The sequence below is a fragment of the Tympanuchus pallidicinctus genome, unplaced genomic scaffold (assembly GCF_026119805.1).
Source record: "Tympanuchus pallidicinctus isolate F22 unplaced genomic scaffold, pur_lepc_1.0 scaffold8, whole genome shotgun sequence".
In the NCBI taxonomy this organism is placed as follows: domain Eukaryota; kingdom Metazoa; phylum Chordata; class Aves; order Galliformes; family Phasianidae; genus Tympanuchus; species Tympanuchus pallidicinctus.
In genome coordinates, this window is record NW_026294802.1 from 48063141 (window position 1) to 48078942 (window position 15802).

General features: G+C 45.9%; 1 protein-coding gene across 10 annotated transcripts in view; it reads left to right on the forward strand.

Moving 5' to 3' along the window:
- LOC128073142 (voltage-dependent N-type calcium channel subunit alpha-1B-like) overlaps window positions 1-15802 on the forward strand; it is a 260445-nt gene that overhangs the window by 143333 nt on the left and 101310 nt on the right. For 6 of the 10 annotated variants that reach the window (XM_052667614.1, XM_052667605.1, XM_052667607.1 and 3 more), the window contains 4 exons: window positions 657-746; window positions 5045-5254; window positions 12920-13032; window positions 15541-15653. In XM_052667614.1, coding sequence (XP_052523574.1) covers window positions 657-746; window positions 5045-5254; window positions 12920-13032; window positions 15541-15653 — 526 coding nt within the window. The remainder of the gene's footprint in view (window positions 1-656; window positions 747-5044; window positions 5255-12919; window positions 13033-15540; window positions 15654-15802) is intronic. The other 4 variants (XM_052667604.1, XM_052667609.1, XM_052667610.1 and 1 more) reach the window with 1 other exon arrangement.

A 15802-nucleotide genomic window follows, 5' to 3' on the forward strand; every position in this document is an offset into this window, starting at 1 on the left:
CTGCGGTTCTCCTTCCTTCATGTAAACCGATGCAGTGATGTTTACCCTCCCGATAAAAGATGCAGTTGAACAAAATGTGTTCTCAAAGAGCTAGGACGTTCCCAGAGGGAAGGGGTTGTGCAGTGGGTGCTATTAAGAGTGCGTGCACTGATTTGCAGCAGTTGCTTTCACCATAGTGTTTTCGCTGCTTAAGGCATCGCTCTGCGGTAAGCTGTACCCAAGCCCTGTAAATGCTAACTTCTTAATGGTGCACACTGTAAACAGCATTAATGTTTTTAATGGATGGAAGCACTCATCTCATGACCCACGGGGGCTCAGGGAGTTTCAGTGACCCTGCCCAGCCTTTCTGCTGCGTTAAAAGGTCCAGCAGCTGCAGTGACCCCCTCCCCCCCATCTTCTTGCTTCTGTGTAAGCATGCAGAACTGTGCCTGGCAAGCCTTCAGGATCTAGAAGGTTAAGTGAAGAACTGCCCTGCATCGAGGCATGCAGAGGCCCTGCAAGGCTGTGGGTTAGCCAATTTGCTCCAGCTTGCCCTTGTGTGAGAGCTTGAAGCTGGTGTTGGGCAGTAAGTGCTGGCTACGGAGAGAGAGAAGGGAGGGGGAGAGAGAACCTGCTCTGAAAGCTCACAGGGCATTTTCTCTTTAATTTGTACACAGTGTTGAAAAGAGCCGCAATAAAGAAGAGCAAAAACGACCTGATTCATGCTGAAGAAGGTGAGGACCATTTCACAGACATTTGCTCCGTTGGTGAGTACTGGCTTCGCATTCCCCCAGGTTTAGACCTTCAACTAAAACACGTTCATGTCCCGTTTCTTCTGAGCGGCTCTTTTGCTCCGAAAGGGAAATCACTCGATTTACCAAAGCCAAAAGCACTGCAGCTTCACCCACTCCCATTGCTGCCATGCTATTGCATGCTGCGCCTCCAACAGAGCCCAAATGCCTGGAGATACCACACTCTGCTGGACACCCCACGGTTCTGCTTGGAACGCACTCATTTATGCTAATGAAACCCAAATACATCAAACGCTCCCACTAAGACTCAGCTGTTGTGAGGAGGACAGGAAGTGGACAGGCATTTACTCACATCTGCCACTACAGAGCAGTGTGTGGATTTGCCAAGAGGAATGGGCACTGGGAAATGCTGGAAGAGACCCTCGACTCCTCATTCTTGCCTTAGTAGTTGAGTTTTCCAGTTTCTAAATACAGATATGGTGATGCACAGATACGTGATTGCCTACACACCTCCAGTATAGAGGGTGGCATCCTGTGTAGCCTGCCATTGCTGCTGCAAATTTGGTATAGAATCACTGAGGTGGAAATGACCTCTAAGATCACCAACTCCATCCTCACCATGCCTGCTGACCACATCCCTCAGTGCCGTATCTCTGTGGTTTTTGAACATCTTCAAGGATAGTGACTCCACCTCCTCCCTGTGCAGCCTGTGCCAATGCATTACCACCCTTTCTGAGAAGAAATCTTTCCTAGTATCCAAACTGAACTTCTCCTGGTGCAACCTGAGGCCATTATCTCCTGTTCTATCAAAACCTCTTGTCCTACCCAAAACGCTTCAGTTCCAGAGAACACAAGTGTGTCAGGCTCCTGTGGTCCTACTTGTCCTGCAAATTATTGGGCAGCCAGGTCCCACTCAGGCACTGCCAGGGAAGGCCAGTGGGGGTCTGTGTGGGAACTCTTGGCACTCCAGAGAAAGGGAGCTCTGTGGGCATCTGTCAGTTGTGGCTTTTCCTTGCTGGCTGGAGAGACATCTCCCTGCCTGCTTTGGAGTTGTTTTGCTTACTCCTCTCCCTGTTCTTTGAGTCTGTATTTTGTTTTGCTGCTGAAGTAGCAGATGTTCTCATTATCTTCCAAAGAAATGTCTTGGCACCCCAGATACCACGAAGCAGCAAATCCTGGATGCATAAGGGTAGCAGCACAAACAGTACACTTGAGAGTACATGTCCATGTATGCTTGCAAGCATGAGTGCCTCAAATACTCTTTGGAAATTTGGCATTAACCTTTTAGAAGATCACAGCTGCTGCCGGATTTTTTTTTTCCCTGTTTAAATGAAGACCTGCTCACTGTAAATGAGCATTGCTCTGCATGTTCCTGACACCATCATCCTCTGCTGAACTGCTGCGGGGTGTTATGGCCAAACTGCTGACAATCTTATGAGAGAAGCTGATGAAGGAAGGCAAAACTGCAGCAGCCGTGTGTGATTTTTGTTTTGTTTTCTTTCTGAGCTGCTCGGATCCCTGCATGGATAACAAGCAATGGTCATTTCTGGAGCATTTGTTGATGGCTGCAACCGTTACGAGATCTTTGCAGCCACATCCAAGTCCCTCCAGGCACTGGGCACCCATGCCATCCAAACAGATCTCTCTGTTCAGCCTTTCAGGTGGCAGCGGATGACAGAGCATCTGGGCTCGTGCATAATCTGGTGCAGAGCTGGGAACTGTCTCTGGAGCATATGGCAGGGAAAATAACAGCAGTGTTTTCCACCTCCTGCGAGCGGTTCATCCACTGGGGAAAAGCAGGTTTGATTCCGATTCGCGGAACAAGTCGGAAAAGAAGTGGATAAAGCAAGCAGATCCTTCTGCAGCCTCTGGAAAGACTGAAGCTTCGTAACATAAACAAACAGATCATATGGATGATTTTGCATGAGGAATATGTTTTTGAACAAAGATTTTTATCATTTTTTTGGATGGTTTCCTTGTGCTGTCGCGTCTTGCTGATGAGAGCACGAGGACTGTGGAGGAACTAACAGTGCAATTACTGAGTGCAAGGTGATGCAGACCAGAGGGGCAGAGATGCTGACAGGTCTCTTGCTGGCTGTTGCCTGCATACGTTGCACTTTAATTCAAATACAAGTACCTCAATGAGCCTTATAATTGCATTATAAAGCTCGATAGCGGTAAACACTTCCCAGTGTGTTCTCCGGAGTTATTCCTAAGATTTATTCTTTCATTTTCTCCTGACTCTTTGACTTTTCTCCACACTAACCACCCTGCAGCAGTCGGTGCTGGCTCCTCATTCTCTAAGCTGTGCTAGAGACATCTCTAGGAAAGAGGATGTTTTCCACATTTAAATCAATTTAAATACACAACGTGGCCTGATATTCTTTCCTGGCAGACAGAATCATAGAACCATTAAGGTTGGAAGAGATGTCCAAAAATCATCAAGTCCAACCCCAACCAGTCCCCCCATGCCCACTGACCACTGTTGCTCAGTGCCACATCTCCATGGTTCTGGAATGCCTCCAGGGATGGTGATTCCACCATTCCCTGTGCAGCCTTTGCCCACTCTTTCTCTAAAGAAATTTTTCTTAATACCCAACCTGAACCCACCCCCCTCTGGCACAACTTGAGGCCATTTCCTCTTGTACTGTTACTGTTACTTGGGAGCAGAGGCTGACCCCCACCTTGCCACAACCTTCTTTCAGAGAGCTGTAGAGAGCAATAAAGTCTCCCTCCTCCATTCCAGCTCCCTCAGCTGCTCCCCATCATGCTTGTGCTCCAGACCCATCATAGCCCCATTACCTGTCTCTGGACACACTCCAGAACCTCCATGTCTTTCCTGGACTGAGGGTCCCAACGCAGAGTGCAGCATTTGAGCTGCAGCCTCACCTGGGGCTGAGTAAAATTTCTTAACCTGTATTTCATTTTATCGCCTTAAAACAACAGATGAGCACTACTGCTGTTAATTTCTACACCAACAAAGAAAAGATTATCAAACTAATAGAACAACAGCCCACTGAGCTTTCCAGCAGGGATTTGCTTTGTAACTCAGCCAGGTGCAGCATTTGGATGTTGCTGGATGGCCAGAACCGAGCAAAGGAGCACAGAGCTTTCTGGTAGGGAGGTGGTGCTGCACAGCTCCCTGCTGTCACCACCCGTCTATGACTGCAATGTTTGGTGTTACTGCAAGATGACACAGGGTGAGATCCTCACCTGTTCCATCACTGGAGGTGTTGAAATGCCTACGAATGCACTTGGATCACTTGGCTGCCATAGCCAGAACACTTTGTTCGTGTAACTCAGCCATCTCCAAGGAGAGTCAGTGCGGGTCACCTGCTGTCACGGTGCTCGGTCCAAGCAGGGCAGTGTGTGTCCTGGCCAGTCCAACCCCCTGGGAGGCAACAGCCGATGACAGCGAAGGCCAGCAGCACGCTGCTTCACCTTAAACTGCCAAGATACAAGGTTTGCAACCAGAGGAGTGTGAACACAGTGTGATGCAGGTAGCAGAGAGCCTGTGGCCATCACCAGTACCCTGCTTGCAACAGCATTTGTAGCTGTTGCGGAAGAACTCTCACGGATGCACGTGCTGTGCCCTGACCAGAGATTGCTTTTCCATCACTCCTTTCAACAGTGCTTCTACCTCAGGAGGAGAGCTGACATTAGGAATTGTTTCCTCTGTCAGCTTGCTACTATTAAAACATTTGATTTTCTTCCAGGGTTTCAGAGCAGACTTGAAATGTAGCTGATAAAGGCAGAATGGATACAAAATGAGAAGCTGTGCCCAAAACATGATGCGTGGAGGCAGATTGAGCCTTCTGCTGCAGAGAGATGTGAAATCAGAGTAAAATAAGGAGACTCAGTATGGTAATAAGGGCTTGGCTGTGCTGGTGCTCTGAGTGGGGATGTATGGAGCTGCTGGCAGCTGCACAACTCCAAGGGGATGTGCTCCATGCACATCCACCATGCTCAACCCAACCACCCAACCCATCACCATGCCCAACAACTTGTTGCTGCAGTCACTTGGGATCCTAAAGGTTGTGAGTTTAGCTGGGACATTCAGGATAGCTTCATGGAGTTGGGAGCCCACTTCTCACTGATGGTGGAATTGAGTATTAAGCCACCAAGTTCTAAAATCTTCGTCCCTTGCAGAGTCATTGCAAGCGAGATGCCTGTGCTCAGTCCATTCTCATTGTGCCCAGCCTTGTGCTCAGCCTGGTGCTCAGGAGTGGGTCTGTGTGCCCATAGGCATCCTCTGGCCTTTTTCCTGCCTGAATGTTCTGTGGTGACTCTTCTTTCTATGCCTCACTGCCCAGGGTCTCCTTTTGCCCGTGCCAGTTTGAAGAGTGGGAAGAATGAGAGCTCATCCTACTTCAGGAGGAAAGAGAAAATGTTCCGCTTCTTCATCCGGCGCATGGTGAAAGCCCAGAGCTTCTACTGGATCGTGCTCTGCGTGGTTGCCCTCAACACGCTCTGCGTCGCAATGGTGCACTATGATCAGCCAGAGAAACTCACCACTGCTCTGTGTGAGTACCAGCGGCTTCTCCTGCACCTTTCCTCCCTGGGTCTTGTGTTTTGGCTGCTCACGGCACTGGTGTCGCATCCTCATGAGGTCTGTGGCTTCCCAGGTCTCCCAAGAGTAGGGAGGCAAATGCATTAATGAATTGCTCTAGTAGGTTCGTTGAGTCATGTTTCATTGAGTCATGTTTTCATTGAGTCTTTCAGAGAAAGCCTACATCAGTTGTCTCATCTCATGGTTTGGGATGATGGAGGAATGTAATCTTAAACTGTACCCGAAACTCAACCATGTGATTCAACCACGGCTTAATCTGGTGATGTCAGAGGAAGGTTTGCTCTGTAGGAGGAATGGCAGAATTTGTGCCACTCTGCAGCTGATCTGCATCCATGGGTATTTCTGTTTTGGACAAATCCAAAGCTCTGTCAGTGCTGGGATGACCATGTGTGCCATCACCAAGGCTACCAGGGAGGAAAAAACATCTGTATACCATGTATGCAGAATCATATGCTAATTTATTGTGCTTTTAGCAATTACTTCTATATTCCTTAAGTGGTTGCAACTTTATGGAAGAGCTTTTTTGATAATTGTGTCTTCCTTAAATAAATGGATAAACCTCAGGATGCCCTTCTGTGAAAGTACGTGGAGTAGCGGTACAAATAATACCATAGAGTGGATTTATTACACTTGTGATAAAGCTTTATTTTTAGCTTGTTTCCTGTGGTCACCCATCAGTAGGGCTTCAGATAGTTACAGGTTCTTTTGAAGGACGATTTGTTATTTTTTTTAATTGCCAATAGTTCTGTCTGGTGATAGAAGATCAGTGGATGCACACGTTGTGGTGTTACGCTGAGGTTGCAGAGTTGCTCATGAAGCCTTTTGTTAAGAAGTGGAGTATGGTGAATTGAGCTTCTATTTTAATGAAGATTGCAGGCTGTGACTACTGGAGCTGGAAAATGCGTTTGAGTATATTGGGTCAGAATGGGATAACACTGGGAGTGGGACTCCATGAGCTTTGCTTTGGGAAGGCAGGGGATGGAAGGTTTGTTTCTGGAAGGCAGAGCTATAAAATCAGCCATCTCTGAGTCTGTCAAACAGCTGGAAACACATCTTTATTCAGATGGGGCAAGTTGAGAATATGAGTAAAACTTCTAAAGTGAGAAAAAAGGCTAGGGGAAAAAATATTTCAAACAGTCTGGCTTAATAAGTGTGGCTTAGATCATTAAAGTTACTTATCTACCTAATTTTCATTGATTTCTATATAAATTACACACTCAAATATTTCTAGACCCACACCTTCAGGTCTTACATTATTATAAAGGAGCAAACTTTTGAAGTTTTTCTTTTTTAGAGCTAAGGGGTCAGGAATACTAGCGGCTCCGACTTCAAAAAACACACTATTAATGTTTGCTGAAATATTTAATACAGACAGGTAACTGAAGTTATAATGAAATGTGTAAGGAGGACAGAAGCTCCTTTCAACTGTTTCTCTTGCAAGATTTAGACTGAAAAGACAGACCACACAGAGATATCAGTCTCACTTATTCATTTCCCAAATTTAACATTGGAAAGCTAGATTGGCAGAGTAATTAGCAGAGTGAAGCTGAGGATTTTTGAATTAGGACTAAACATCTGGAAAAAAGTAACACTTTAAGAATTTCAGCTTGAAAAGGAAGAGTACAGATTTCCAAGCACCCTTTTGGGAGCACCTGACGCAGTAACATTTCTAAGAGGACATTAAGAAAGTTGTGAGCCAGCAACTTCTGCTCGATGTTCATCTGGAGCTGCTGGTGTTGTGTTGATTATAATGAAATTCCCTCCAGGTGTGAATTGTATTTGGTACAGCAGCCATTAATTAGGCTCCCGACCAACCTCAGCTGCAGACAGGAAGAAGGGAGTGTTGAAACTGTGTTGTACCTCGAATCAGGGACAGGAGTGGGTCCATCTTTCAGGAGCTGTGAAATTTTCCTCATGTCCAACTTGCGAATTACAGAAAGATGTGTGTGGCATACTTTGATTTCTTGATGCCAGGATACTGCTGCCTGGAGAAGTTGTGGGTGCTCTGAAAGGTTGGATGGGGCTCTGGGCAGCCTCATCTGATGTCTGATTTAATGGTTGGCAGCCCTGCCCACGGGACCAGGTTGGAACTGGATGGTCTGTGAGGTTCCTTCCAACCCAAGACATTCTGGGATTCAATGATACTACCCACCCGAGAGCAAGTGTTGCTATTGAGTTGTTCTCAACTTCATGGGGGGTGTTATTGTTTTTTTTTGGCACAATCTTTTCTGCTAATCTGTTGTTGAGTACAAGGAATTTTATGCCCTAAGTTACACTGGGTCATGTGTGGACTAACTGGTTTTCTCATTATTGCTTTCACGGTAAGACTGGGCTTGACTCCTCTCCCGCCTGTGTACAATGACCACAGCCACCCTTGTTAACCTGGCACCAAACATATTTGTGAACAAGCCCATCTGCAGTTCAGCTCTTGAGGAGTGCTCCTTGAAAGCACTCTTCTGCCCAAAGCTTGTTCACAGATCCTTTAGATACAGGCAGAACAGGATATTACAAAACCAGGGGATTTTAAATAGCTTCTGGAAGTACTTGGCCAAATCCTTTAACTGTACAAGTGACACAGTCTAGGAGTGGCTTTAGAGTTAATCCATGGTGAGTCTCACTGCAGAGGAGCAGGGCTTGGCTGATGTGGTGCAGAGCGATTGAAGCGGCCAACGCTAATGAAGTTGCTCTGTGGAAGGTGCTCAGAAATGGGCCAGTGAGGAGCTGTGTGAGCTGTGGCAGAAGGAGAGGAGTGTGGTGAAGTCTGAGGAGATCTGTTAAACCCTGCAACTCCACCAAGCACCTCTAATTCAATTATACCTGTTCCTCTGGGGGAACGTTTAATTACGTTACAGATTAATTTTACTTAAAGAACGGTGAGTTTAAACCTTGCAGGTATGCATTGATTTATTTTTCCTGTGGTCTTTTCTTTTAACTTTTCTGCTGTTGAGTTGTTCTGATTAGCTTTCTCTACTTGATATTCCATGTTGCTGCAACTGCTTTGAAATGGGAACAGCAGGAGCTTTATGAAGGGACTTGGAATTTCTTTAGTCTTATTGTAAGAGCAGGCTATTCACCCTGATGAGAAATTTCTGGTATTCTTGAGGTATGGTGAATAACAGGACTTACTTCATGCCCTCATGGTTATCTCCAAATTCAATTGGAAGTTTTCCTTCCCTGTATGGGAATGACTTCAGTGCCACGCTGCAGTAAGCTTTCTTATACTGTACAATCATACATGGCATGTGCCTTTCCACAGAGCATGGACTATCAATTAAGCAATTTTCAGTTCCCTGTAGAAGGCTATCTCCCATAAAACATGCCGTGGTCATTTGCTTGCACTTATTTCCACCAAGAGAATTGTGACAGAAAGGAACTCTATAATCCAGCACAGACAAGCATCACTTGAAGTCTAGTTCCAGAAAAGATGCATCTTCATCAGTAAGGATGACAAAATATAAAATCTGTAATGCGGGCACATAGTGCAGATCACAGAGTCATGGAATGGCTGGGTTGGAGGTAACCTCAAGATATCCAGTCCTGACCCCTGTCATGGGCTGGTTGCCCCCTAGCAGATCAGGCTGCCCAGGGCCCCATCCAACCTGGCCTTGGGCACCTGCAGGGGTGAAGGACCTGGAGCTCCCTGGTGTCCCCAAATCAGATTTTAGGAACTGTGGTGAGAAGGATTTTGGATTAAATCACTAAGTTTTCCTACGGGAGGAGGGAGCCTTCTCACCAGACTTCTCTTTGCCTGTGGCTGCCCTCCATGCAGCAGCTCTCTCTGGATTTCTCTGGCTAATGCTGCGCGGATCTTGCTCCTCGATTTGTCTAAAAATGAGTTCTATAATGCCTCCATTCTGAAGAGCACAATATTGGAAGACAGTGTTTTAGACATTACAGCTTGAGAACAGCTTCTCAGTGTGCTGTGCTGTGTTGAACCCCGTGTTTGATGCAATTATGCCTTGTTGATGATATTGTGTTTGCCTTTGAAGTAGATAGCCGGCTCCCTCTGGATATAAATATGCAGCATGTGTGGTTGCAAAGAAAAGGCTTTCTCAAACAAGCATATTTATTTATGTCTGCTGAACATTTCACGTCTGCCTTGTCAGAGGGAGAAGTTGTAATTCACTGAGGTTCTCCTCCTGGTTGGTTTAATGTACAAGGAGAAAGAGAAAACAGAAGTGGCAGGCTTGACACCTGCTCTTAATGACACAAGACTTGGATTGATCCAGGGCAGAAATGGAATTAATCCATTGGAGACTGACAAAAAGGAGCTGCTGAATATCTAACTCAAAAGTTTGAGGCAAAAAGATACTAGGGTGGCCTTTGCCAGTGGTACAAATCTTTAATTAAATGAGAATCTTAATATCAAACTTTTAAACTAAAATTTCATTACAAAATGCTTCTGTTTAAGGCAGATTAAATTACTTGTGGGGTCTGAACACCAGGAGGTCCAAACAACAAAATTGCATTTTCAATTAAATGGGCAGGGCCACATCAGAAGGAATCACGTATCTGATCTGTCAGCTGAAGAAGCTGATGCACTGCGAGTGAATTCCTTGTGTCCAAGGAACTCACCACGTGAGTTTCCTCCATCCCCTGTCCTCCCATTGCTGTGGTGTGTGGTGAAATACAGCTATCCTGCCTGTTTTCAGCTCTGCTCCAGATGGAAGTCAGCAGCTGTGAAAGAATGAGATGGGCTCTTCTTAAGAGTGACAGAAGGAAGTTGTTTCTTGGATATTTTGAGTTTCCTGTATTTTGTATCAAATATAGTTTGAATCTCTTTTACTTTGGCCTTTTGCTGGCTGATTTTCTCCTGTAATAATCTGGTCTTGCATGTGTGTGAGCATCGGATGTGTCACTCCAATGATGAAACGTGGCACTGGGTAATGCCTGCTTTTTTTGTTCATGCTTCAGTGGATGGGTGATGGACTATTAATCCTTATTTCCTCCCTCCTTTCCCTTCTTATGAAATGATTGCTGTTATTTTGGCAAAGTGCACTGAGACCTGATGGTGAAAATTGCAATTAAAATTCTACCTAGTATTTTCATTATTTTGTGAAACAACACTGGGCCTACCTGAAAGGTAATTGGGTCTGGTGGATAAATAGCATGAGAAACTCCCTACAAAGGGGAGGCACAAAAAGCATGTGGAGGCTGTGCAGTGCTTTCTGTTGGCCTCTCTGCAACCTCTTGCAAAGGTTCTAAGTTTGGTCTGCCAGCATGGCCACCAGTTTCAAGGCATGGGTTTGACGTCAGTCTTCACGATAGGGGGACTTTGCATTGAAGTCATTCAAATAAACACCATGCTGAGCTCTACTGAGCATGAAACCTAAGACACAAGAGGTAACTTCCCAGCAAGGGAGCAACTCCGTAAACAGCATAAACACTGCTGCAAGATTTCCCTCTGGGCTAATGAGCAGAATAGGTGCGAGGAGCAGCATCAATTCTTCCTCACCCAGGGAAGATGCATCTGCTTTGCTAAGGGAGTTTTGCTTCTTGTTAATTACCATTTCCAAAGTCTACAGGATGCAGAATGGAAGTGCAGGATGGAATTTTAGAGTCCGGCTTGGAAACTACAGTCTAAGCATCTTATTTAGAGGCTCAGCTATTAATAGTTAAGAATTTAAACATCCATGCTGTTTGCAGTCTTTTTAATTGTGTTCAGGAAATTTCGTTACCGTTGAATGTGTTGTTTTGGTTTTGCTTCAGTTTTGTATTCTTATCTTGTTGGTGTCTCGTGTCATGCTTGAGATTTGGTTCATCTGCTCCCTTCCTTACCTTCTGCACTTGGACTGTGAGATGTATTGCCAGTGTAACTGGATGATTGCCACTAGGATCCCTTGTGTTGTAAATGCCTTTTTGCTGCCAGGAAGGAGAGAAGAATAGAGACATGATGTAGCAGGTGTTTCTCCAAGCAGGTTCCGTGCATTTAGGGGAAGGCAGAAGAGCTGTTCCTTCATCTCCATGCCATCTTGATGCTCTGTGAGCATGAAGATCCAACCAGTGGAGCCTACCAGTGGTAGGAAAAGGGCTGAGAAGTCTGCACACTTCACATTTTGCCATCTTATTCTTCAAGTCTAAATGTTTTGCCCTTGGCAGTCTCCTTTAAGGCTATTACTCCTAGTTTCAAGGAGTCTGTTACATGGTGTACATAGTTAATGCCCTCATGATGTTCCCTCCCTTACTGTAAATGTTGGCAGAAGTGCCCTTGTAGGCTCCCTGCTGAAGCATTAATAAAACCACTCTCATCTAGCTGGTGCTTCCTGGATTTCAGTTAACATCGTGCCCATGCTATTTCATGGCTTCTTTTGATTTAAAATGTAAAACCCCTTTTTATTTTTTGATAATTGAAGCTGTATTTTTCAGGCAATTGCACAAGACAAGCAGCGATGCAGTGATGTGAGATGAACCCAGGCCAAAAGCACTTAGGAGAAATGTGCAAGGCAGAGAACTGAACAAAGGAGCCTGCTGCTCTCCCTTCTCTTTCCCCATGCGTGTTGGCTGAAGCCACGCATTCCAGGTGTACAAAGCACCCAGGATCTGGGATTTCTTAAGTGAAATATTCCTCGCTGCAAATTGCATCCATTGCCACTTTGCTGTCAGCATGCACCTTTGAGAAAAGCTTGGTGCCATCTCAGTACTACTTCTGGAATCATGAAACTTGAATTAGAGGAGAAGCCTTCCTTGCAACATGGGAGAAAGTCTGTGCTGCTTTAAGCAACACCCCTGCTCTCTGCCTTCTGAAGTCTGACTCTTTCTGTCAGTGTTTCTCTATAGGGAGAGGTTTACTATATGCTGTTAGGTTTGTTTTGGAAGCACTGAGGGGATTTTTACCCTTTCTATATTTGGTTTTTAATAATATTCCATTGTTGCTGCTGCTCCTTGGGTTCCCCATCTAACTTTGGGAACTTATAGCACCGAACACGTTTCCTATGGCTTCAAGTCCTAAAAACCTGTCATTGAAATAGAAAACTCCAACTACGTTCTTTCTGCCCTTTGTTTCATCAGATCTGATACATTTTCCCACCAAAATCATGGCAGCCTTTTGCCTGTGATATGAGAGGCAGGAGGAAACTGAACTTGCTCTTGCAGAGCTGTGGTTGTGCAGGCGTAATAGGAATCAAAGCTAACAGCAGACCCAACACCTCTGAGCCTGAGCTCACAGAGGCAGCAGCTCTGGGTAGGGAGGTATTTTTATCATGAGAGAACGTTATAAAAGCTCACACCCCGCTCCCAAAATATGCACGTACGTCCCCAGCACGCATTTGCAAAACCTTGTCTGTGCAATTAAATCAGACCTTTGGGAATTTTAGATCCAGAACTTTCCCTTTGAAATTCCTTTGCAGAGAGATTGAGAGTATTATTTAATGCTCATATACATATACAATACACGTGCAACACTGACCTCCCAGCTCCTCAAGTCTGAGTGCAGCTCATGTGCATATAGACATAACCATGTGAAACTCTCCTCAGGGTCATGTTTGCTTTTGCTTTTGCAAAGGGATTTTCTTCCAGCAGGAGCAAGTCTGCACTGTGAAAAACGACTGCTGTTCCCTGCATGAAGAGATCTGCCCACTGAGGTCTCGTGGACTAATGTCATCTCTTCTCTGGTTCCTAGATTTCGCCGAGTTTGTTTTTCTGGGTCTGTTCCTTACTGAGATGTCTTTGAAGATGTATGGACTGGGACCAAGAAATTACTTTCATTCCTCATTCAACTGCTTTGACTTTGGGGTGAGTAGGCTTCAGCTGCGTGGTCCCCCTGATTGAATAGGGCTGGGCATTTCAGGGTGAGTATGGGAAGTGGTGCCAACAGGGTGTCTTTGCCAGGGAGTGGTTGTCATATAAATTAGCTGCAGGGAAACACATTAAGGCTCCCCTGGTTATCATTCCTCTTGAAGAAATGTGACAGTCGAGGGTTTCATTTCCTCAGTGAGTTACAGGCTGTTCACAGCATCAGTAAGTGCTCTGATTAATGGGAGAGTCTCTCTCTCATTCAGATGAAGTGATTGAAAGATTAAAAAAAAAAAACAACCACACATCTTACTGCTCATCTCCCTATCATCCTTTCCATGGCCGTTACCTCACGATACATAGGCAGTGCTTTTCAGACACGAGTGCCCTGAAGCCTGACCACATGATACAGGAAAGCTGCAACTCAGATCCATTTAGGGCTGAAGCACAGACCCTACAGTAGAGCTACCACAGTCCCTTTTTGGCAGCATCGCTGTGAATGCGCAGAGCTGAACAGCCCTTGAGATCAAACCCAGGAGCCATCTGTGTCCAAGAGGCTGAGGTTGGTTTGGCTGCACCCAATCCCTCCATGTGGGACTTTCTCCCCAGGTGTTTACAGCAGCTGACAGTGGATCAGGGCCATGAAATGTGCTGTGCAGACCTTTCTGTCTATATGGCCCAGTAGTGCACAGCCAGCCATGGAATGAAACCAGTGCAGAAATAACGTGGTTAGTGTAAGATAGCTGGTGTGGATTCTTGCATCCAGAATGCTCTGTGTTTCAAGATAAACTTGTTCCTGCCGCTCAAGCTCAGGTGATACAGGAGCTTGACATCAATATGAGATAAATCCACCAGGCCTCTCTGCTTTCTGCCATGCTACAGTGAGTGCAGCACTGGCATTGAGCTCTGCAGAGGGTTTCCCAGGAGGTAAAGCTGTTGACATGTTCCTAATTCTCCACCCTTTAGAGAACCCGCTGGGATCCTACTTCTGTCTGTGTTTTTCTCCTCACCCACCTTCCACCCCCCAGAACTAATTTGGCTCCTGCACCCACACTGGGACATCTGAAACCAGTTTAGTCTGACAAACCATCCTGATAGAACAGTTCAAAAGCAAAGAGAGAAACAACAAAACAGATCAACATCAATCTTGGGAGAAACGGTCCAGCGGGGTCTCATGTGCAGCTGCCCCCAAGAGGCCCTGCTGAGATGCCAGGGAAGTTAATGATCAGTGTAATGCGTGGAGTGCCTGAGGAAAGGCTTTTGCTGATTCACGAGGGATTCCCGAGAGGAATAGGCAGTGGGAGAGGAATCTTAATTCCTTCCTTTTGTAATGGGAGCCACCGGCTGAGCAACTGCTGTTTGTTCCCCTTTTCCCACTGTGTTTCCTTGAAGCTCAGGGTACCGTGTTTCTTGCAGAGCAGCTGCAGGTCCTGCTGTGTTTTTCAAAAGACAGACAGGCTCCTGCTTGTTGAAATGGTTTGCAAGCTGCTGAGTGCCACGGCGCTGCGCAGGTCCCCAGCACTGTTCTGCTGCTGCCGTGCACAAAGGCCTGAGCTGCTCCCTGGGGCTGCTCATAGCATGTTCATGGCGTGCTTCATGCCGTGGGACCACGGTCTGTGTGAGCTCTGAAATGCCAGCTTAATGCAGCTAATGATAGCTATCAGCAGAGAAATGCCCATCCTCTCTAATTAACCATGCAGTAACCCGTGTTGATATAATTGCCCTTTCCCGATTGTGCTTAGCCCGTTATTATTTTGTCCTTTTTGTAATAGGGGATTTCAGGGGAAAAAAAAAAACCAAAACAACAGTGTTTATCCCTTCAGGTTAATGCTCTGTGAACCTTAAGACAAATGGGCAAAAATTAGAAACAAAACCAACCCCCTTGACTGAGGACAATTTATTTTGCATAACCTGAGGCAGATGATGGATGTGCACATGAGAGACTCTTTAGGGTCTCTTTGTAGCCATTATCTTAATCACTCTCCAGAAGACTCAGTGGCCAGGAGAGTCTGGGCATTCAGTGAGGAGCTAACACTTGGCTGTTCTGCAGCTCTGGGATGCAGCCATGGTGCTTTTCTAATGGGATGAGGCAGATGGGGTGATGTCCCCACGCCTCTGAGGGCTGCCTGGACCATGCAGGGTAGGCAAGTGAAATATCTGTACACTTACAGGTATGTAAATTATAAGTTATAGTAGTGACAAAGTCTTGTCTCCTCTAAAAAAGGCTATTTTGAAGTAATTGACTTGCTAGAGAAGAAAGAAGAGAGTTCCCACTCTATGCCAGTCTAGATATTGCTCCTTTTTGGATTGGACTGCAGAAAGTTAGAACCAAACCCCTCTTACATTGCTGCTGGCTAATTCACAATTCTGCAAAATTACACTGAAACCTTCATTGGAAAACCATCAAAGCCACAACTTTTGACTCTTCTTTAGCCCCCAGCCTCTCTGGCAGCGCCACAAGGATCTAAGCAGACGTTTTCCCTTCTGTAAAATGAGCTCCTCTTCCAGGTCATTGTGGGAAGCATCTTTGAAGTCATCTGGGCTGCAGTGAAACCTGGTACCTCGTTTGGCATCAGCGTGCTGAGAGCTCTGCGGCTGCTGCGGATTTTCAAAGTCACCAAGTAAGTCCAGCTCCTGTTTCACTCACCTTAGGCACCGTGCAAAGTCACCCCGTGGGTCAGGGAAAGAAGAGAGCTGCAGGTGTAGAATTGTCCTTCCTTTGGTTGGTCAGTCTGAGCTTCTGGTAGGCTGTTCTTAGAAAGTTGCACCT